Source organism: Schistocerca piceifrons, chromosome 1 (assembly GCF_021461385.2).
Source record: "Schistocerca piceifrons isolate TAMUIC-IGC-003096 chromosome 1, iqSchPice1.1, whole genome shotgun sequence".
Classification (NCBI taxonomy): domain Eukaryota; kingdom Metazoa; phylum Arthropoda; class Insecta; order Orthoptera; family Acrididae; genus Schistocerca; species Schistocerca piceifrons.
Genome location: NC_060138.1, coordinates 1075941238 through 1075964206, shown reverse-complemented (window position 1 = coordinate 1075964206; position 22969 = coordinate 1075941238). Strand labels below are relative to the sequence as shown.

At 40.3% G+C, this 22969-nt stretch overlaps 1 protein-coding gene across 6 annotated transcripts in view; it reads left to right on the top strand.

Moving 5' to 3' along the window:
- The window catches only part of LOC124769433, a 132757-nt gene that overhangs the window by 53018 nt on the left and 56770 nt on the right, over positions 1 to 22969 (top strand). For all 6 annotated transcript variants that reach the window (XM_047249169.1, XM_047249171.1, XM_047249164.1 and 3 more), the window contains exons 6-8: positions 17599 to 17634; positions 17731 to 17895; positions 18071 to 18277. In XM_047249169.1, the coding sequence (XP_047105125.1) occupies positions 17599 to 17634; positions 17731 to 17895; positions 18071 to 18277 (408 nt within the window). The remainder of the gene's footprint in view (positions 1 to 17598; positions 17635 to 17730; positions 17896 to 18070; positions 18278 to 22969) is intronic.

Genomic DNA, 22969 nt, shown 5'->3' with positions numbered 1-22969 from the left:
CATGCAGCTTAACATAACGTGCTTGATTTCAATGGGTGCTTCACTACCCAAGTCATTGGGATCCTCCCCTCCACCACCACATTTTCTGAACTGCGCAGATGGGAGCTATCCTTACAATACATTCTCTGCTTCCCAGTTGTCCCATCCTCAACCTACAGTAACATACTGACCCCACACCCTCCACCCAAAAGTTTCCAACCCCTCTGTCCTATCATCTCCTCCACAGTTTCATTTCCCATCATGTTTATTTGCTGCCCTCTGCCAATGCATCCACCCATCTTTCCTTTCCACTACTTTTCTTCCCACAACCTCCTGATGCTGCACCTGTTGGCACTCTAGTCCCTACACAGTCCAGCAGACAGCATTTGTCTCTCTCCCAATCCATACACTACTACTCCTTTTCCTTCCCTGGCCCCTCCAGACTGCTTCTTGCATCTCACACGATAGTTGCATTCTGGCCCAAGATGCTTGAGCTGGTGGTCATGTGTGCATAAGATGTTCTTGCTTGGGTGTATGAATGGTTTGTGCTTCTCTTATGCTTATGAAGGCTGTGGCCAAAAGCTTTATCTAAGCATCTTTTAATTGTACCTGCCTGCAACTTAATGTATCTGTTATTTTCTATATTGTTCTTATTCCTACCTGGAGTTTCCACAGTTTAACTTATATTAGGAATATGTTCAATCACAAAATGGAGCAATTTATTGTAGCTATAATTTTTATAACTGGAAAACACTTACACCAAAATGGAATGGATAACAAAATGATGATAACAAAAAATCAGCTCCAAAATTTCATATCCTTGCTTCAGTAAATACCTGGAGATGGCTTTAGTGCCTGATATTTAACTAACATTATTTACAAAGAATATCCAACAAACAAAAGTTTACTGCTATTTCCTGATCCAGGTCATCTGTGTGTGTTGGGAGAAAAACAACTACCTTAAAATTGGTCCAATGCTGCTACTCTTGCACTATTCAGCCGATGATTTGATCTAATGCCTCAAATAAATCATTTATGTAACTTTAAGCAGGACAGAAAGATGCTTTCCTCCCAGAAAGATGCTTTCCTTCTCATCCCATATGGTCAGTCTTGCCCGACCTGCAGTTCTGGGTGACTTTTCTGAAATCTACCCCTTTTCCTGTATCTCTCCAGTTCTTTTCATTCACCCTTCTTCCTTCCCTTCAACGCTTCTGCCTGAAGAAGGAGCCACTGGCTCTGAAAACTTTGCAGATTACAACGATCTTTTACGTGTGTGTTATGCTACTGCTTGGTGAGTAGATTTTTTTATCTATTCAATTAAATAGCATTCTAGAAAGAGTTTATCAAAGTTGTAGGAAAACTCAAATGGCAACAGACTAGAATCATGTTACTTATGTTTGAGTGGACACTGATTCAGGTTGCACTTGTGATGTCTGAGGTTTGATAGTATCCCTGATAGAGATGTCCACATACACAATGACAAGTTGGCTACTATCAGAGAGGCACTGAAGCTATTTACCAACAATTCCAAAATATATTTATCACCTAGCATATACATTATTTATTTGTGTATTAAATATACTATCCTTAAATTTCAATAAAGCACTCTTACAAATCATTCATATACACCATTTAAAGTGTCCAAATACTTCGTTTGTGTTGTGGATAACATATGCTGTCCATGCAAGTAACCGTTTCAGGAATTATCACATGAGTATTGGAGGATTCACTGTCCAATGTTCTGCATGTTCCTAATGTAGATCACACATTACCAAATTCCTTTAGCTTGTATGCATACATGAATTACTTGTCAAAAATGTTTAACTTTAGATAAAACTCCTTGTGGAGATAAAATTTAAATTAAAACTGTCATCGATTAAGGGTTATAAACTTAAACTGAAGTCTAGTATTTCATGTTGCTAGTGGATTTGCATCAGGATGTTATTTTGCATCTTTCAGCAAACACAATGAACAGGTGAGATTCATTTATACTTTCGAAAGTAAAGAAAACGGTACCCAGAAAAAAACTACTAACAAATAAATATTGAACAGATTATAACTTAACAAACAGTAGAAGACATAGCCGAAAAGGTAATATAAATCTAATTTGGTAGTGTCATAGTGTCTAATGTATTACACAAAATGTGAACACAAGAACCAATAAAAAAAATACAGTTAATCTAGTAAACAAGATGCAACAAGTGCATGGCAGAGGTTACATCCCATTGACCAGTTATAGGTAAATGTTTTATCCTGTTGCATTCATGTATGGAGTGTGGAAAGAATGATTGTTCGAATGCCTCTGTCCATGCAGAAAATTATTCTAACATTATCCTCTTGATCTCTATATGAGCGATACTTAGGGGATTGTAGTATATTCCTAGAGTCATCGTTTGAAGCTGATTCTTGAAACTTTTTAAAAGGTTTTCTCAGGGTAGTTTACATCTTTCTTCAAGACCTGCCTGTTCAGTTTCATCATTATCTCTGTGACACTTTCCAGCAGATCAAACAAACCTGTGACCATTCATGCTGCCCTTATCTGTATATATTCAATATTCTCCATTGGTCCTATTTGGTACGGGTCCCACGCACTTGAGCAACATTCTAGAACTGACCTTGTGAGTGATATGTAAGCAATCTCCTTCATAAACTGTTTGCATGTTCCCAGCATTCTACCAATAAACTGAAGTCTACCATCTGCTTTACCCACAACTGAGCCTATGTGATCATTCCATTTCATAGCCCTGCAGAGCATTACTCCAAGGTACTTTTATGAGTTGTCCAGTTGCAACAGTGTCTCATTGATATTGTAGTCATAGGATACTACATTTCTTTTTCTTTTTGTGAAGTTCACAATTTTACATTTCTGAACATTTAAAGCAAGTTGCCAATCTTTCCACCACTTTGAAATCTTACCAAGGTCTGACTGAATATTTACTCAGCTTCTTTCAGATAGTACTTTATTATAGATACCTGCATCATCTGCAAAAATCCTGATGTTACTACACTCCTGGAAATGGAAAAAAGAACACATTGACACCGGTGTGTCAGACCCACCATACTTGCTCCGGACACTGCGAGAGGGCTGTACAAGCAATGATCACACGCACGGCACAGCGGACACACCAGGAACCGCAGTGTTGGCCGTCGAATGGCGCTAGCTGCGCAGCATTTGTGCACCACCGCCGTCAGTGTCAGCCAGTTTGCCGTGGCATATGGAGCTCCATCGCAGTCTTTAACACTGGTAGCATGCCGCGACAGCGTGGACGTGAACCGTACGTGCAGTTGACGGACTTTGAGGGAGGGCGTATAGTGGGCATGCGGGAGGCTGGGTGGACGTACCGCCGAATTGCTCAACACATGGGGCGTGAGGTCTCCACAGTACATTGATGTTGTCGCCAGTGGTCGGCGGAAGGTGCACGTGCCCGTCGACCTGGGACCGGACCGCAGCGACGCACGGATGCACGCCAAGACCGTAGGATCCTACGCAGTGCCGTAGGGGACCGCACCGCCACTTCCCAGCAAATTAGGGACACTGTTGCTCCTGGGGTATCGGCGAGGACCATTCGCAACCATCTCCATGAAGCTGGGCTACGGTCCCGCACACCGTTAGGCCATCTTCCGCTCATGCCCCAACATCGTGCAGCCCGCCTCCAGTGGTGTCGCGACAGGCGTGAATGGAGGGACGAATGGAGACGTGTCGTCTTCAGCGATGAGAGTCGCTTCTGCCTTGGTGCCAATGATGGTCGTATGCGTGTTTGGCGCCGTGCAGGTGAGCGCCACAATCAGGACTGCATACGACTGAGGCACACAGGGCCAACATCCGGCATCATGGTGTGGGGAGCGATCTCCTACACTGGCCGTACACCACTGGTGATCGTCGAGGGGACACTGAATAGTGCACGGTACATCCAAACCGTCATCGAACCCATCGTTCTACCATTCCTAGACTGGCAAGGGAACTTGCTGTTCCAACAGGACAACGCACGTCCGCATGTATCCCGTGCCACCCAACATGCTCTAGAAGGTGTAAGTCAACTACCCTGGCCAGCAAGATCTCCGGATCTGTCCCCCATTGAGCATGTTTGGGACTGGATGAAGCGTCGTCTCACACGGTCTGCACATCCAGCACGAACGCTGGTCCAACTGAGGCGCCAGGTCGAAATGGCATGGCAAGCCGTTCCACAGGACTACATCCAGCATCTCTACGATCGTCTCCATGGGAGAATAGCAGCCTGCATTGCTGCGAAAGGTGGATATACACTGTACTAGTGCCGACATTGTGCATGCTCTGTTGCCTGTGTCTATGTGCCTGTGGTTCTGTCAGTGTGATCATGTGATGTATCTGACCCCAGGAATGTGTCAATAAAGTTTTCCCTTCCTGGGACAATGAATTCACGGTGTTCTTATTTCAATTTCCAGGAGTGTGTTAAATTGTCTGCAAGGCTGCAAGGTCATTAGTATACAAAATGAACAGCAAGGGTCCCACACACTTCCCTGGGGCACACCTGAAGTTACTTCTACATCTGATGATGACTCTCCATCCAAGATAACAGGCTGCATCCTCCATACCAGAAAGTCCTCAGTCCAGTCACAAATTTCACTTGATACCCCATATGATCATATCCTTTTAAAAAAATCTAGAAATACTGCATCTACCTGATTGCCTTGAACCAAAGCTTTCAGTATGTCATGTGAGAAAAGTGCTAGTTGGGTTTCACATGATCGCTGTATTCAGGATCCATGCTTGTTGGCATTAAGGAGGTAATTCTGTTCAAGATACCTCATTATGTTTGAGCTCAGAATATGTTCTAAGATTATACAACAAATCCATGTCAAGCATATTGGTTGGTAGTTTTGTGGGATCACTTCTTCTACTCTTCATGTAGACAGATGTGACTGTGCTTTACTCCAAGAACTGGATTTGGTTATTTTGAGGGATCTATGATAGATTATTGTTAGAAGAATGGCTAACTCAGCCACTAATTCAGTATAGAATCTGACAGGCATTCCACTGGCCCCTGGAGCATTGTTCAGTTTTAATGATTTTAGTTGCTTCTCAATGCCACTGATGCTAATACTTATTTCATTTATTTTTTCTGTGGTACAATGATTAAACTGGGGCAACTCTCCTGGATTTTCCCTTGTAAAGGAACATTGAAAATGGAGTTAAGCATTTCAGCTTTTGCTTTGCTGCCTTCAGTTTCAGTTGCTGTCTCATTCGCAAAGGACTGGATACTAACTTTGGTGCCACTAACAGCCTTTTCATAAGACCAGAATTTCTTTGGATTCTGTTAAAGATCATTTGACATTATTCTGGTGTGATAGCCATTGAAGACATCACACAATGCTCTCTTGACAGTCAAACACGTTTTGTTCAGCATCTCCCTTCCTGTATCCCTATGCTTTGCTTTACGCCTTTATGCAGTAATCTCTGTTTCCTTAGACATTTTCTTGCAGTGATTATATACCATGGAGGTTCCCTCCCATTATGAACTGTTCTTCTGGATACATATCTATCCAGTGCATGCTCAACTATTCTTTTAAACTTTAGCCATAGTTGCTGTACATACTCCTGCCCTGTGCTGAAAGTCTGAAGATCCTCATTGAGTTATGACACTACTGACTTTTTTTATTTAGTTTACTGAACATATGTATCTTTCTGCTTGTCTTAGTTGTCATTTTTACTTTGGTAATCATTGTTGCCACAACCATGTCATGACCACTGATACCAGTTTCAGTGTGGATATCCTCAAAGAGGTCAGGTCTGCTTGTTGCCATTAGATCAATACATTTCTATCATGAGTGGGGTTCCTAACTATCTGTTCTAGGTAGTTTTCAGAGAAGGCATTTAGTAATGTTTCAGAGGATGTCTTATCATGCCCACCTCTAACAAAACTGCAATTTACCGAATTAATCATTGTGCCTTACCATACAAAGTTCTAACCTAAAAGCACACAGAAAATTTGATTACTAGAATATTACATGTTTATGTACACTTGCGGATAGTAGAAGATTATTAACTTCTCCTCCTGTATACAATAATCAGAGAATGGAGTGATTCCAGAAAGCAAGAATGAAATCATGCAGTTTTGGGATACACTATGTGTGCTCAGTAAAGAGTAGTGAAACCCCCCTCCCCCCCCCCCCCCCCCCCAACACGCGATCTGAGGATTCCCAATAATAATAATAATAATAATTTTATTGTCATTTGGCTGATTACAGCAATAGACAAAGTCAAGAGCATATATTTCTACATAAACTACTATAATGATGTAAATTGGTTTACGTAAAATAGGTACACATTAGAATACAATATTTTCATCTTCAAAAAATTCATCAATGGTGTAAAATGGATTGTTGTATAATTTAGCTTTAAAAATATTTACAGGCAGTTCTTTAAAGTCAACACTTAGTTTATTAAACATCCTTAGTCCAAGAACTAGGTAGGAGTTCTGCGATTTTGATACTCTATGATATGGCACATCTACAGATGTTCTGTTTCTAGTATTATGGCTATGAATATCACTTCTCAACACAAAATGAATCAGACACCTGCTCCACCATCAAGCCTTGTGAAAATTGATGAAATTTAACATTTTCCTTTTAAAACATTTGCTACATTGGTGCAACGTACTAGTCCTGTACATTCTGCCCTAAGAAAACACAAATTTGCTAACCATCACACCTACATTAGTAACAACTTTTTGTGCATTTACATTAAATATAACTTTTTCAAACTGTTTACTTTATTGTCTACAAAAATTCTTTCTGTCCCCATCACACTACTTACTGCATTGCCTACTTCTAGTAACTTTAGTGTGGCCACTTTTGTCATCTGAATTACAGCATTCTTTGCTACGATAACTTTTGCTTTTTCAGCAAGCACATTTTTCATTACCACCTTATTCACATTAGCATTAACTTTGTCAACCATCTCACTTACTAATTGCACGATGTCCGTTTCAACATTACTTACTAATGGTACACAGTCTGTTTCAACATCATTTATTTATTTATTTATTCCATGTGATCTGATGGTACACAGTGTGTTGCAGATATCGGAAAATGTCATTTAATATTGTTAACATGTATTAATGTAAGCCTATAGTATTCTAATGTATTATATTGCTCAATGTTTTCAATTTAGCACAAACAGCAAGATTACTGTTCTAAGTATTCATTTACAGAGTAAAAACAGTGACATAACAAATATGACTTCACGGCTTTGCTAAATTTTATGTTGTCTTCAATGGACTTAATACTAGTGGGAAGATTGTTGAATAGTTGGAGGCCCATGTGGAAAACTCCCTTTTTACGCAGTTGAGTGTTTGTACGTATAACATGCAGGTTTGCGTTTTTCCTGGTGTTGTGTTCATGTATTTCATTATTTTTTATGACTCTGGGGTCAGTTGGCACTATATGTTTTCTGAAGAATTTTAGAGTCTCAAGAATGTAGAGGCAAGGCAGTGTAAGGATTTCTAACTTTCTGAAGATGGATTTGCAGGAGTCTCTGGGTTTGCTCCCATTAATAATCCTCAATGCTCTCTTCTGGATTCTGAATGTGCTCAGAGCAGTTGGAGCATTTCCCCAGAATATTACATCATATTTTAGGTGGGCTTGTATATAAGTGTAGTATGCACTGGTTAATGTTTTCAGGCTAGCACATGTTTTCAGTACACTCAATGCATAACAGCCAGTACAAATCCTGGCATTTACCCGTCCTGTATGTGTATTCCATTTCAGGTTATCTTGAACCCACAGACCTAGGAATTTGAAAACAGTGTCGGTATCTATTGACTGGTTATTTATAGTGACAGATGGCTGAGAGGAATTTGCATTTTGTGTTGTGTGGAAGTTCATGGAAGCTGTCTTTTTGGTGTTGATAGTTAATCTGTTGATTTTTGCCCAGTTGCTGAGTTGATCAGTAGCCACGTTCACAGCTTTTTGCACCACCTCTGTAATCTCCCCTTTGAGGAGTACAGTTGTGTCATCAGCAAATATTATTGTTTTGTGTGCATCAACATTCAGGCTCAAGTCATTAATATACAGGAGGAAAAGTAGGGGTCGCAATACTGAGCCCTGTGGAACACCTTGCTTTACAGTTTTATTACTTGATAGTATTTCGGTTATTGAGTTGCTTTGTCTATTAGTATATTTCATGCTGACTCTCTGTATCCGACTGGTTAGGAATGTAGCAATCCAGTTGTTTGCAATTCCTCTGATACCGTAGTGTTCTAATTTTTCCAGTAATATTTTGTGGTCAACAGTGTCAAAAGCCTTTGACAGATCCAGAAATATGCCTGTTATGGGTTGTTTTCTATCTAACAGTTCTAAAAGCGTATTTATGCAATCATATACTGCAGTTTCTGTAGATTTGTTGCTTCTGAACCCATGTTGAACTAAGCAGGATGAGATTGAGATAGGCCTGTAGTTATTCATATCTTTATTATCACCTTTTTTGAAGACAGGAATTACTTTAGAAAGTTTCAGAGCTTCAGGGAAGACACCTGCCTGGAAAGAACAGTCACAGAGGTGAGTTAATGGTTCAGCAATTGTGTGTTCACAATTTTTGATTACAGCTGCTGGGATACCATCAATTCCAGCTGAATATGAATTTTTTAACTCTCTGAGGGCTTTTGCAACATCATTTTCAGTGACTTTGCTAATGAAAATTGACTCTGCACATGTGTGATATTTTTGGTTTGCTGGTTGGTAATTTGTGTTAGGATTATTTTGGACCAGTTTTTCAGCTATGCTTGTAAAGAAATTGTTGAATGAGTTCACTACAACTTTGGGATTAGATATAGATTCATTGTGGAGTTTGATTTCTATGTTCGTATGTGAAGCTTTCATTTCCCCTCTTTCCCTTTTTATGATATTCCACATTGCTTTTACTTTATTGCTGGATTTGTCAATGTACTCATCATTCTGCATCCTTTTTGCTTGTCTTATCACTCTTCTTAGGATACATGTGTAGTTTTTATAGTATTCTGTTAGTTGGGGGGAGTCGCTACTTTGTTTACATAACATGTGGAGTATTCTTTTATGTTTGCAAGAGATTTTTATAGCTGGTGTAATCCAACTCTTGTTTCTATTATTATTTATTCTTACTGGTTTTTGCGGAAAGGCCTCTTCAAAGTGGTGGATCATTTTGTCAAGAAATATGTTGAATTTCGTGTTGACATCATTGACTGTGTACATCTCTGTCCACTTTTCTTTACTAAGGAGGGCATTTAGCTTGTTCAAGTTCTCTTGGGTGAAAAACCTTCGTAAAGTTTTAGGTGGGACTGGGTTTGAGGTATCTTTGCTAACATCGACCTTTAGAATGACAGCTTGGTGGTCACTGAATCCTGCATTGTATACTTCTAGAGTTGGGTTAAGTTTATTTCTATTTGCAAAAATTTGATCTAGAGCTGTCTTGGATGTGGGTGTTATTCTAGTGGGCTCGTTTACAAGGCCATGCAGATTATAAGTTTTTGCAATGTTAATCAATGTTTCCCTGTTTCTGTTGTGGGTGAGAAAGTCTATATTAAAGTCACCACATATAATCACCTCCTGTTTCCACTGACTTATTTTGGATAGAAACAAGTCAATTTGTAACAGAAAATCATTAATACTACTGGAGGGGGGACGGTAGATTGTAGCTACAATTAGATTTAGATCTGTAAGCTTTATGGCTGCACATTCAAAGATCTTATCTGTTCCTATTTCCTTTAGGGTAGGAAGTGGGCTATATTCAATGTGTTGTTTGATGAAGATGGCAACCCCACCATGTCCATCATTTGATCTGGAGTGGTGTTCACACAATTTGAAGTTGGGTAGTGAGATTAGCTTAACCACATCAGTGCAGAGCCAGTCCTCTGCTAGGCATACTACTGAGATATCACTGAGTTCACTGGTCAGCAAAATGCTTAAGTCATCAGTTTTGTTGCTCAAGGATTGGACATTGTGACAATAGATTTTCAGGTCTGAGTGGGGTTTACTCAGGGGGCTCAAAGTCATATTTACTGTGCCACTGACCTTTAGTTTAAATTGTGCTGTATTCCAGGTATGTTGACTTCTGAGCAGTTGTGCAGGTTCTGTTGGTCGTCCTTGGCAGCCATCTCATCTTCCAGGTGGGCCTGAAAAGTATCCACATGCACGTCACACTGTTGAGGCATCACATTGACGTTTTGGAGGGATGTCTCGATAATGTTCACCATCTCATTATTGATCCTTTCAGGTTGCTGACCTTTTTGAGGGGTCAGGGGGTTTGTGTTTCGTCTCTGTGACTTCGTGACCCATTTGTCTAGTGTAGTTTGCACAGTATGGCCACTATTACTCTTTTTATTTCCCATCTTGTTTATCTTTATCCAATTGCTTATTAGCGTCTGTTTATGGTTTCTGACTTTTGGTTTCTTATTGTCACCCATAGTTGTCAGGAAGGCCAGTCTATTGCAGATAATCTCCTTGCCACATTTGTTTAGGTGTGAGCCATGTGTTGTGAAGTGGTTTCTGGCTAGTCTCTCTATTTCAAAGTTCACAGCAATTCTTTTTTTGTACGCGTGTTTAGCTAAATTCAGAACCTGAATCAGGTGGAGGTTTGCAGTATTAACTTTACTATTTAAATTTTGAGCATCATATCTCCTGGGTATAGGATGGATAATGATATTCATTTTGTGACTTAGAGCGACTATTGGTTCCAGTGGTTCTACCACATGCTTCAACATTAGATCGAGAGGTTTGTCTATGTCGTTAGAACCTCCTATTACAATAAAAAAAATGGTTCAAATGGCTGTGAGCACTATGGGACTCAACTGCTGAGGTCATTAGTCCCCTAGAACTTAGAACTAGTTAAACCTAACTAACCTAAGGACATCACAAACATCCATGCCCGAGGCAGGATTCGAACCTGCGACCGTAGCGGTCTTGTGGTTCCAGACTGCAGCGCCTTTAACCGCATGCCCACTTCGGCCGGCTTATTACAATCAAAGTATCACGTGTACCGAAGCTTCTTGTCAAATATTCTGCGTTTTTTATCGCTTCTTTTAGTGGGGCGCCAGGTTTTACTATACTTTTTACCTGGTATGAGGGCCCTAGTTTGTCTTGCAGTATTTCAGCACAGTCTCTTCCATGACTGTCACTTAATATTAGTACTCTCATTTTTTCTGAGATTTTCTTGCTATGTAACGTTCTGGAATTTCTTTCATTTTTGTCCTGCACATATATTGGTGCTTGAGAGATTATGTTCGTTGGCGGATTATTCATACACTTTGTGGCGGATTGTTCACTTTGGGTTAATTTTCGCGTAAGATATTGAGCAAAGTTAGACTGCAAATTGACCTTGCTAGCATCTTGCACCCGGCGGTTATCAGTAGTCACACTTTTAAAATCACTTTCTGGATCCATTTCACATAGGCGTACCCCCACATTAGCTTTGTTTTTGTTGTGGCGTAACAAGCTAGCTACGCCACACTGAGAAGGGAGCCGAAAGGCACGCTTACACACACGCCGACTGGCGTCAAGTCTGGAACAGGATAAGTAGTGAATTCTAATAAGAAAAGTATGCAGCTCCTCAAATACTTAACTTTTATTCTTTGTTGTATACATCGTTCTTCTTGTTGAGACAAATAAGACTATCTTCAGATACGGTTAATGGCGCCTTGCTAGGTCGTAGCCATGGACTTAGCTGAAGGCTCTTCTAACAGTCTCTCGGCAAATGAGAGAAAGGCTTCGTAAGTGTAGTCGCTAGCAAAGTCGTCGTACAACTGGGGTCGAGTGCTATTCCGTATCTCGAGACCTGCCTTGTGGTGGCGCTCGGTCTGCGATCACACAGTGGCGACACGCGGGTCCGACATGTACTAAATGGACCGCGGCCGATTTAAGCTACCACCTAGCAAGTGTGGTGTCTGGCGGTGACACCACAGTTTTCAGTTGCAGTTTGTTTACATTCAGATTTTACAGGGCTACGATCACACGTGGCGCTAGACAACACACGATTTCTGAGCATTGCATTCTGAGCACGATTTACGGCTTGACTATTTCTCGTAGTACGTTGTCCCATCGAACGCCAATTTTTGTTACCGATATTTACGTTCGGTGTGCGGATAACGAGTTCATTGTTGGTGGTTTTATTGGTTACTGCCACTTCAAGTTCATTACACTTCAGTAATAGTTTATGATACTTCACCAGTAGGCTTTCAAGCTTCAGGTTGAGGTCCATTATTTCTTGTTTCAACAACGTAATTATGTGATCCTGCTTTTTTAGAGTATTGTTTACTGTGGATTCAGCTGCTTGTATGATGCACTGGCGGCATGTCCACTGTTCTTCACTGTTAAAGTATTTCAGGTTAACTTTGACGCATTTTTCGTGATACTAGTAATTACAGTTAATACACAGAATACCTCGTATAACTCTTTTCGAACATATTTTGCACTTATTACGGTCAAAATTTGTTGGAACTGCGGGATCGGCAATTTGTACACTTTTACCCGGCGCCATCACATGCACAAATCAGTTACACTATTTTGAATTAATGGCAGATTACCTTCATCATTATTTACAATCAAATTTCCACCTTCATTCACAATCTGGCATCCATTCACAGTGTCATCTATTTTGCCAAAAACGTCATTCATTACTTGAATACATTGCCTCAGCATCATCAAAGACATCAACATTTGTAGCAACAACTTTTTGCGTAACAAAACTACTCATAATAGTATCACATTTATTCATAGTTTCACCCAAAACCCTACACTGTTAGTCAGTCTCATTTGCTTCCACTTCAATTATTGGTAACTCATTTATATTACTGCTAATTGTCAAAATTCCCTATACCTTTTCCTTATTAAGCTCAGCAGCTTACAATTCCCATCACCTGTTGAATTTGATAATTCTACCAAAGAACTAAAAGAAAAAATGGAAGAAATGTATATGATACAAAGGGAGATCAAAAACAATGAGCAAAGGGATAAATACAAACAATACACGTATCAGTTTTGCAAGCAAGTCAAAAGATTGAAAGCTGAAAAGATTAACTCAAAAATACAAAATTCAGATTATATTTTGAAGAACTGCTGGTCAATAGTAAATGAAATAAGAGACAATAAAACAAAACTAAAAGGTAATATCAACATAGAGATATCTAATAACAATATTGATGTCACCAATCCTCGAGAGATCAGTAACATTTTTAATGACTATTTCATAGATACCATAGAATCTGACTTTTGTACCACAGATAAAGTACCTGTTGGAAGTCTTGCTGAGAACAATTCTGAAGCTAATCAACTCCATGGACTTGAAATCAAGGATATTTTGCAGCTCATCAGAGAATGTAAAAACAAAAAATCCGCTGGCTGGTATGAAATTTCTCCATTTTTACTTAAACAGTGCGAAAACAATATTTCATATCCTTTGGTGCATCTAATAAATAGTGTCTCAAAAGGAGTGTTCCCTGACATACTGAAATTAGCCATTGTTAAAGCTCTCTACAAAAAAAAGTGATAAACAACTAGTAGAAAACTACAGACCATTCGCTTTAACTTCCATTTTTAGCAAGTTAATTGAAAAAATGATTCTGAAATATATGTTAGAGCATTATAATAAGCACAACATCCTGGGAGATTTTCTTCATGGTTTCAGAAGTGGTCGTAGCACCATGACTGCAACACTTCAATTTATGCAGAAAATTGATGAAGGCATGCAAGTAGTTGGAGTTTTCCTAGACCTGTCAAAGGCTTTTGATAGGATTGATGATGAGGTACTTCTGTCAAAACTGGCCAGAGATGGCATAAGTGGAAAACTATTGCACCTCATCACATTGTATTTAAAAAACAGAAGACAATGTACCTCAATCTCACACAATAAGGGAGAAACATTAAAAAGTTATACATCAAGGGTCAGTGATAGTAAATTTGGTGTGCCTCAGGGATCAATAATTGGTCCCTTCCTTTTTATATGTTACGTTAATGATTTCCCAAAGACATTAAAAAATGATACCCTCATTACAATGTATGCAGATGACGCTTCAGGCCTTTGTTGGGGAAATGATATTCTTAATCTCGGCATAGAGGTAAAAAAAATTTCTAAATATTGCAAAGGAAAAGTTTGAAAATGACAATCTAAAAGTCAACTTACAAAAAACAGATATAATCCCCTTCAATGTTGGTGATTTGCAAACTTGTATTGATTCTCAAGATAGTAATATTTTAGGGAAAATCTGCAGTGAGTGTAAATTCCGAGGCATATACATAGATGGCAAACTACTATGGACACAACAAATTGACAATGTATGTGCAAGGCTATCATCTAGCTCATATTTTTTAAGAAGAATAGCTCCATATGTCAATACCCAAATGATGAGAATGATGCATTTTGGTTTAATACATCCATTTCTAGCATATGGTCTTGCATTGTGGGGTGGGGCTTCCAAAACTCATGTAGACCGAGTATTTAACTCCAGAAAAGAGCCTTGAGAATAGTAGGCAAAAATGATGCTAGAATATAGTTTAAAGATTTGTTTATAAAATTGAAAATTCTGACTATCTCCTCTATGTATATGTTTGAAACAATAGTATTAATTGTAGAATATAAGAAATATACATGTCGTAATGTAGAAATTCATGATCACAATACTAGACAATTACAAAATTACCATATTATACACAGAAGACTGAAAAAACTGCAAACAGTCCATGTATTAATGGGGCAAAATACTTCAGTGCAGTGCCAAATGAACTGAAGGTAATAACTGGAGAGACATTCAAAAAACATCTAAAATCATGGCTCATTGAGCAGTGCTTCTATAGCCTACTGTAGAAACTAAAATCTAAAGTATCATTATGTCAAATAATTTGGACTACATTCTGAAGTTCCTATTACAAAGTAAAATTAGATTGTATACTGTTGTATTGTATTACCAATTGCTATGCATGTAATTACATGTTTCACGCAAATAAATAACAAATTACAAATTTCATTCACTATTAGCAAACATTCCATTTACATTTCATTATCTACCTTAGTCACAACTAACTGCTCCTCATTTACGTCACCACTAACCTCCAATGACACACATGCTCCATTGAAATTACCTTCCTGCTCAATATCATTTATTTTACCGAGAGTTTCATTCATTGTCTGCATTGTTCACACCTCATTTACATCATTGATAGTTATTAATGATTCATATATCTTTTTCACCTCGACATTCATTTACACTATCATCCATTATATCAATATATTCCTTCCAAAACCACTTATTAATGATTCATATATCTTTTTCACCTCGACATTCATTTACACTATCATCCATTATATCAATATATTCCTTCCAAAATCACTCATGTTCCACGTAACACTCCTCCCACACATCATTTGTTTCATCCATGCCATCCTTCTTTCATAACTTCTTAGTTGTGTGAAAAGATAAAAGGAATATATACAGATGAAGAAGAGAAGGAGAACTGAGTGCAAACTCTGAGTCATGGTATATGGAAATTGTAGGAATCAAGTTGGAATTAACAATGATATAAATTTGCACCATTTGGCTTTTGAGCTTATTTCTTATTCCTGATTTATATTCTAATGTTTAACTAATGGCAAATTATAGGAAAAGAGAAGGGAGCTACCCACCTCAAAATCATGTCTAGCTTGTAGAATGACTCATGAATGCATTTAAGCTTGTGGGTGCAGTATGAGTCATTCAGAATCAAGTGTTCTTTTCTGCACAGCCAAGGGAAAATAGAATAAAAAACATGGAGAAAAATTTAGAATGAGAACAGAATCTTACTGTGTAGTTTGATTAATGTTAAAGTTGTTAACATTATCTTTCTTTGAAACAAAATACAGGGCGTTTCAAAAAGAAAGAGCAGATTTCAAACATTTATTTCTCAAAAACTACAAATGATAGAAACACAATTCCAACGGACCTTCACTCAATATGAGTACCAAATGTTACACAACAAATATCAAAACTGTACCTCAATATGAGCACCATTTGTTACACGACAAATATCAAACCGGTATCTCATTTCTTGCCACACACGACGCAACTGGTCTTTAGTTACCGAATTCACGGCCGCAACAATTCGATGTCGTACCTCTTGAAGAGTAGCGGGCATAGGTGGGACATAAACACAGTCCTTTATGTACCCCCACAAATAAAAATCGCAGGGAGTAAGGTCTGGTGACCTGGGAGGCCACAGACGATGACATTGATCTTGTGCTCCTGCTCTTCCAATCCACCGTCCTGGAATGGTGTTATTTAGGTACCGTCGTACAGGTTCAGAGAAGTGTGGTGGGGCGCCATCTTGCATGAAGATGAAGTGATTTGAATCTTCCTGAAGTTGAGGAAATAGCCAGTTTTCTAACATGTCCAGGTAAATGGTTCCTGTGATAGTTTTCTCCATGAAAAAGAAAGGTCCATAAACTTTGTTTACCGAAATTGCACAAAAGACGTTAACCTTTGGTGAGTCTCTTTCATGTTGAATAACGTCCCTCGGAGTTTCACTCGCCCAAATTCGTACGTTATGCCGATTAACTTTACCAGAAATGTGAAACGTTGATTCATCTGAAAAAATTAATCGTTCGGCAAAATTGTCCTCTTCCATGTCCTGTAGAATTGCAGTTGAAAATTCGAACCTTTTGTTGTGGTCGTCAGGACGCAATGCTTGCAATAACTGCAGTTTGTACGGCTTCATGTGCAGACGGTTACTCAGAACGCGCCATACCGTTGTTTTAGACATGTTTAGTTCGTGACTTGCCCGTGCCGTGGATTTTCTAGGGCTCCTTTCGTAAGCTGCACGGACACGCTCGACATTTTCATCCGATGTGCGTGGACGACCCGTGCTTTTTCGCTTGCAGATGCAACCATCTTCTACGAATCTGTGATGCCACTCATAAATTTGCTTATGACGAGGCGGCTGTTTGTTGAATTGACGGCGGAATGCACGTTGCACACCAACAATGGACTCTAACTTTGCAAATTGCAGCACACAAAATGATCGTTCCTGTGGTGTCGTCGCCATTTTCCTACAAACAAACGCCAGCGCCACTGCGGATTTGCATGGAACTTCTGCGCGGACCATTGAAAAACTTTGAACCTTTCTCTGACAAGAAACGTTTGAATTGTGTTTCTATCATTTGTAGTTTTTGAGAAATAAATGTTTGAAATCTGCTCTTTCTTTTTGAAACGCCCTGTATATAATTATACTTTTGAATTCATAGAAAGTATCTTCCCATACTCTCTCCGACACAGTATACTCATATGACTTTCAGAACACAATCATAAATTTGGATGTAAATTATGCAGCTGTGACACTGCATAAAAAACTCTACACAGTTGTAATTTGAGGCAATGTTACATATTTGGTGATTAATGAAACAGCACTCAGATAAAAAGCAACAGGGTTTGCTTTCATTCAGTTCTCAGATTATCAGCAACTAATCTTTTCACTGTTTACTTCAAATTCTTGAATGCTAAGTTTAGATCACATTTGTGCACTGTAACAACTTCATCAGTTATGTAAATGGTAGTTTTGAAAATAATACTAAGAGTAAAATAATATTAACATTTCTCTTCTAAGACACTGCTTAAAAATTCTTAAAAAAACTAATTTTTGTTATTGCAGGTAACATTCCTGAGAAAGCAATTAAACCAGTTACAGGTAAAATTCTTTTTTTGTAATTATTAGGAAGTGTTCTCACAACGACAAAATGTAAAATACTGTAGTTGATTGTATTTACCCATAAATTATTTTCAGATTGTGGAGGTACAGTAGAAAACTTTGGTGGAGCTATAACTATGATGAACATGGTAACAAATGGTGTTAAGATGTATGACTGTGTATGGCTCATAAGACCCCCAAAAAACTATCTACATCTCAAAACACATCTGTATTTGAAAGTAGCAACATTTATGGACATGGGTGAGTGACTGCATATTACATCAGTTTTCAGTTTTTAACATTCCTCTTAATTTGTTTTTAGATCAAATTATTGACAGTTATAAGTTTAGAAATTCCATATAGATTTCGAGTCTGTATTGTGTGATTATACTCACTTATTACATCAAGACCACTAAGAAATTTGTCTTATTGTCAGCTGGAAACACTGAACTTGAAATCTTACGTGGCGTTACATCTGAACAACCAGTATTAGAAACTCTGCGCCATCCAGTGACACAGCTGCAGCCACCACGCTACAGAGAGCATGTAGTTCCTGTTGATGTTGGTTTTTACGTGTCACTTCGTGGATCGTTTGGTCCTACATCTCGTCTTGCTATTGTTTATGCAGCATTCAGTTACATGGGTAAGCTATAAGAAAAAGTCACTTAGTTTCTTTAAAAACATTAGTATTGTTATGGAAGTGCCTTATCTTCTATCTGTATCTATGTAAATTAAAGTCCCCTGCTGTGGTTTCTGTCTGTATGTTTTGGGCTAATCTTGGGAACTACTTTTGGGATTTTTGTACAGTTTTCAGTAATAGAGAGAGATAGAATTATGTTAATAATTTCTAAATATTCATGCAAATTGGCTGAACTATGATGAATTAAAGTCCTTTGGCACTGTGAAAATGATGGCATAGCCATCTAATGGTGGATGACAGAACTCATTGTGAACATCAGTATATTTTATAAATTAAAGTCCACACTGCATATTCTGTCCATACATGTGGGCTAATCTCAGGAACTACTGCAGGGATTTCAATACAGCTTTCACTAATAGATAGTAGATAGACTGATTCACTAGGAAGGATTGTGGGCACATGAAGCAGGTTTAAGGCCTCCCGACTGCAACTCCAAGCTGACAAGAGCTGCCACTATTGGGAAGCTGTTGCAAGCTACTGCTGACTTCAACAACAAGCTGCAATGCTAGAGATATCAGATATTAAGCTGATAACAACAGACTTTTTAGGGCAAAGTTAGTGTTTCATGGGTCTGAAGAGAAATCTGGGAAAATCTCAAACAGAAAATGTAGCTCATGCAGGACAGCTGCTGGAGTTGGACCACCAGTAAGTCAGCACAGTAGCTCACAGCTCCCATCACTGCTATGAGCTATCACTCCAAATGCCAATTGAGTATGTAATGGATGACACTGTTGCCCCTTCAGAACTTTCCTGCTGTGTGCTGCTTAAATAATTTTAGTTATTTGAAAGGGCTGATTTCAGTTGCTTCACACTTTTTTCTACATACATTAAAGGAAAGGCAACCACTCACCTAGAGCTGACTGATTTGTGGCACATAGAAACATACAACAGAATACAGTATTCACAACTGCTTTCAAGGTCTTGCTCTTGCTACAGACCATTGAGAGCAGTTGCCTGAGTAGATTGAGGTGGGATGGGATAGAGAAGGATGCACAATGCAAGGAAGGGGGTTTGTGGGATAATGTGAGGCAGGTCTTTCAGTGGATGACTCAGCTGCTGCACAGCAAGACAAAAGGTGTTCAGATGTAGAACATATAATAGATGGAGAGAGGGAGGAGAACAAGGTGGAGATGAAGGGGAGGCCAGGAAGGGAAAGTGGAAAGGAAGAGGGGGGTGAGAGAGAGAGAGAGAGAGAGAGAGAGAGAGAGAGAGAATTCCTGCATGGGAAAGGGAGGGGGGGATTGGTAGGAGAGGGCAGCAGTACACCATCTGAGTGGTAAAGAGTGAAGAGAGAAGGGAAAAGGTAAGGTGAGGTGGTGGGAACCAAATTAGTGGAGATTTAGGCCAGGAGGATTGCCAGAGTGCAGGACATGCTGGAGAGACAAATCCCATGTGTGTAATGCCCAGAAACTTTTGCTGAAAGGGAGTATCTGAATGGTTCATGTAATGAAGCAGCTGTTGAAGCCATTTGTGTTGTGGTGTACAGCATGTTCAGTGTTTCTAGTTTACAATTTGCCACAGTTTGGCAGTGGCCATATGTATGAGTAGACAGTTCATTACTTGTCATCCCACATAGAATGCTGCACAGTGATATACAATGTGGCTGCTTCCAAGTGTGACCCTGCCTTTTATAGGATAGGAAATGCCTGTTACTGGACTGCAGTAGGAGGTAGTGAGTTGGTGTATGGGATAGGTCTTGCACCTGAATCGACCACAAGGCAATGATCAATGGAGTGCAGGATTGGGAGCAGGATTGGAACACGTATGACAAGGACATTCTGTAAGTTCAGTGGGTGGTGAAACACTACTTTGGATGTTGTCAGAGGAAGAGATGGCACGGGAGATCTGTTTATGGATTAGCTGGATGTGATTCTGTCTGTCAGTAAAGGCCCTGGTAAAGTTATCATAACATTTTGACAACTCCTGCTTTCCACTGAAGGTACACCAATTCAGGGTGGCTCCTCAAATTTGAAAAAAAAAAACCCTGAGAATCTCAGCTGTGAGGGAAAGATGCTGTCAGGAATCTCATGATAAATCAATGGTGAGTTGAGAGGGTGGGGATAAACAGCAGTTTAACCACTGTTTTTAAACATTGATAATTTCTACGGAATAATATATCTAAAAACAAAGATGATGTGACTTACCAAACGAAAGCGCTGGCACGTCGATAGACACACAAACGAACACAAACATACACACAAAATTCAAGCTTTCGCAACAAACTGTTGCCTCATCAGGAAAGAGGGAAGGAGAGGGAAAGACGAAAGGATGTGGGTTTTAGGGAGAGGGTAAGGAGTCATTCCAATCCCGGGAGCAGAAAGACTTACCTTAGGGGGAAAAAAGGACGGGTGTACACTCGCACACACACACATATCCATCCACACATATACAGACACAAGCAGACATATTTAAAGACAAAGAGTTTGGGCAGAGATGTCAGTCGAGGCGAAAGTGCAGAGGCAAAGATGTTGTTGAATGACAGGTGAGGTATGAGTGGCGGCAACTTGAAATTAGCGGAGATTGAGGCCTGGCGGATAAAGGGAAGAGAGGATATATTGAAGAGCAAGTTCCCATCTCCGGAGTTCGGATAGGTTGGTGTTAGTGGGAAGTATCCAGATAACACGGACGGTGTAACACTGTGCCAAGATGTGCTGGCCGAGCACCAAGGCATGTTTAGCCACAGGGTGATCCTCATTACCAACAAACACTGTCTGCCTGTGTCCATTCATGCGAATGGACAGTTTGTTGCTGGTCATTCCCACATAGAATGCATCACAGTGTAGGCAGGTCAGTTGGTAAATCACGTGGGTGCTTTCACATGTGGCTCTGCCTTTGATCGTGTACACCTTCCGGGTTACAGGACTGGAGTAGGTGGTGGTGGGAGGGTGCATGGGACGGGTTTTACACCGGGGGCAGTTACAAGGGTAGGAGCCAGAGGGTAGAGAAGGTGGTTTGGGGATTTCATAGGGATGAACTAAGAGGTTACGAAGGTTAGGTGGACGGCGGAAAGACACTCTTGGTGTAGTGGGGAGGATTTCATGAAGGATGGATCTCATTTCAGGGCAGGATTTGAGGAAGTCGTATCCGTGCTGGAGAGCCACATTCAGAGTCTGATCCAGTCCCGGAAAGTATCCTGTCACAAGTGGGGCACTTTTGTGTTTCTTCTGTGGGAAGTTCTGGGTTTGAGAGGATGAGGAAGTGGCTCTGGTTATTTGCTTCTGTACCAGGTCGGGAGGGTAGTTGCGGGATACGAAAGCTGTTGTCAGGTTGTTGGTGTAATGGTTCAGGGATTCCGGACTGGAGCAGATTCATTTGCCACGAAGACCTAGGCTGTAGGGAAGGGACCATTTGATGTGGAATGGGTGGCAGCTGTCATAATGGAGGTACTGTTGCTTGTTGGTGGGTTTGATGTGGACGGATGTGTGAAGCTGGCCATTGGACAGGTGGAGGTCAACATCAAGGAAAGTGGCATGGGATTTGGAGTAGGACCAGGTGAATCTGATGGAACCAAAGGAGTTGAGGTTGGAGAGGAAATTCTGGAGTTCTTCTTCACTGTGCGTCCAGATCATGAAGATGTCATCAATAAATCTGTACCAAACTTTGGGTTGGCAGGCTTGGGTAACCAAGAAGGCTTCCTCTAAGCGACCCATGAATAGGTTGGCATACGAGGGGGCCATCCTGGTACCCATGGCTGTTCCCTTTAATTGTTGGTATGTCTGGCCTTCAAAAGTGAAGAAGTTGTGGGTCAGGATGAAGCTGGCTAAGGTAATGAGGAAAGAGGTTTTAGGTAGGGTGGCAGGTGATCGGCATGAAAGGAAGTGCTCCATCACAGCAAGGCCCTGGACGTGCGGGATATTTGTGTATAAGGAAGTGGCATCAATGGTTACAAGGATGGTTTCCGGGGGTAACGGATTGGGTAAGGATTCCAGGCGTTCGAGAAAGTGGTTGGTCTCTTTGATGAAGGATGGGAGACTGCATGTAATGGGTTGAAGGTGTTGATCTACGTAGGCAGAGATACGTTCTGTGGGGGCTTGGTAACCAGCTACAATGGGGCGGCCGGGATGATTGGGTTTGTGAATTTTAGGAAGAAGGTAGAAGGTAGGGGTGCGGGGTGTCGGTGGGGTCAGGAGGTTGATGGAGTCAGGTGAAAGGTTTTGTAGGGGGCCTAAGTTTCTGAGGATTCCTTGAAGCTCCGCCTGGACATCAGGAATGGGATTACCTTGGCAAACTTTGTATGTGGTGTTGTCTGAAAGCTGACGCAGTCCCTCAGCCACACACTCTTGACGATCAAGTACCACGGTCGTGGAACCCTTGTCCGCCAGAAGGATGACGATGGACCGGTCAGCCTTCAGATCACGTATAGCCTGGGCTTCAGCAGTGGTGATGTTGGGAGTAGGATTAAGGTTTTTTAAGAAGGATTGAGAGGCAAGGCTGGAAGTCAGAAATTCCTGGAAGGTTTGGAGAGGGTGATTTTGAGGAAGAGGAGGTGGGTCCCACTGTGACGGAGGACGGACCTCCCACAGAAGAAACACAAAAGTGCCCCACTTGTGACAGGATACTTTCTGGGACTGGATCAGACTCTGAATGTGGCTCTCCAGCAGGGATACGACTTCCTCAAATCCTGCCCTGAAATGA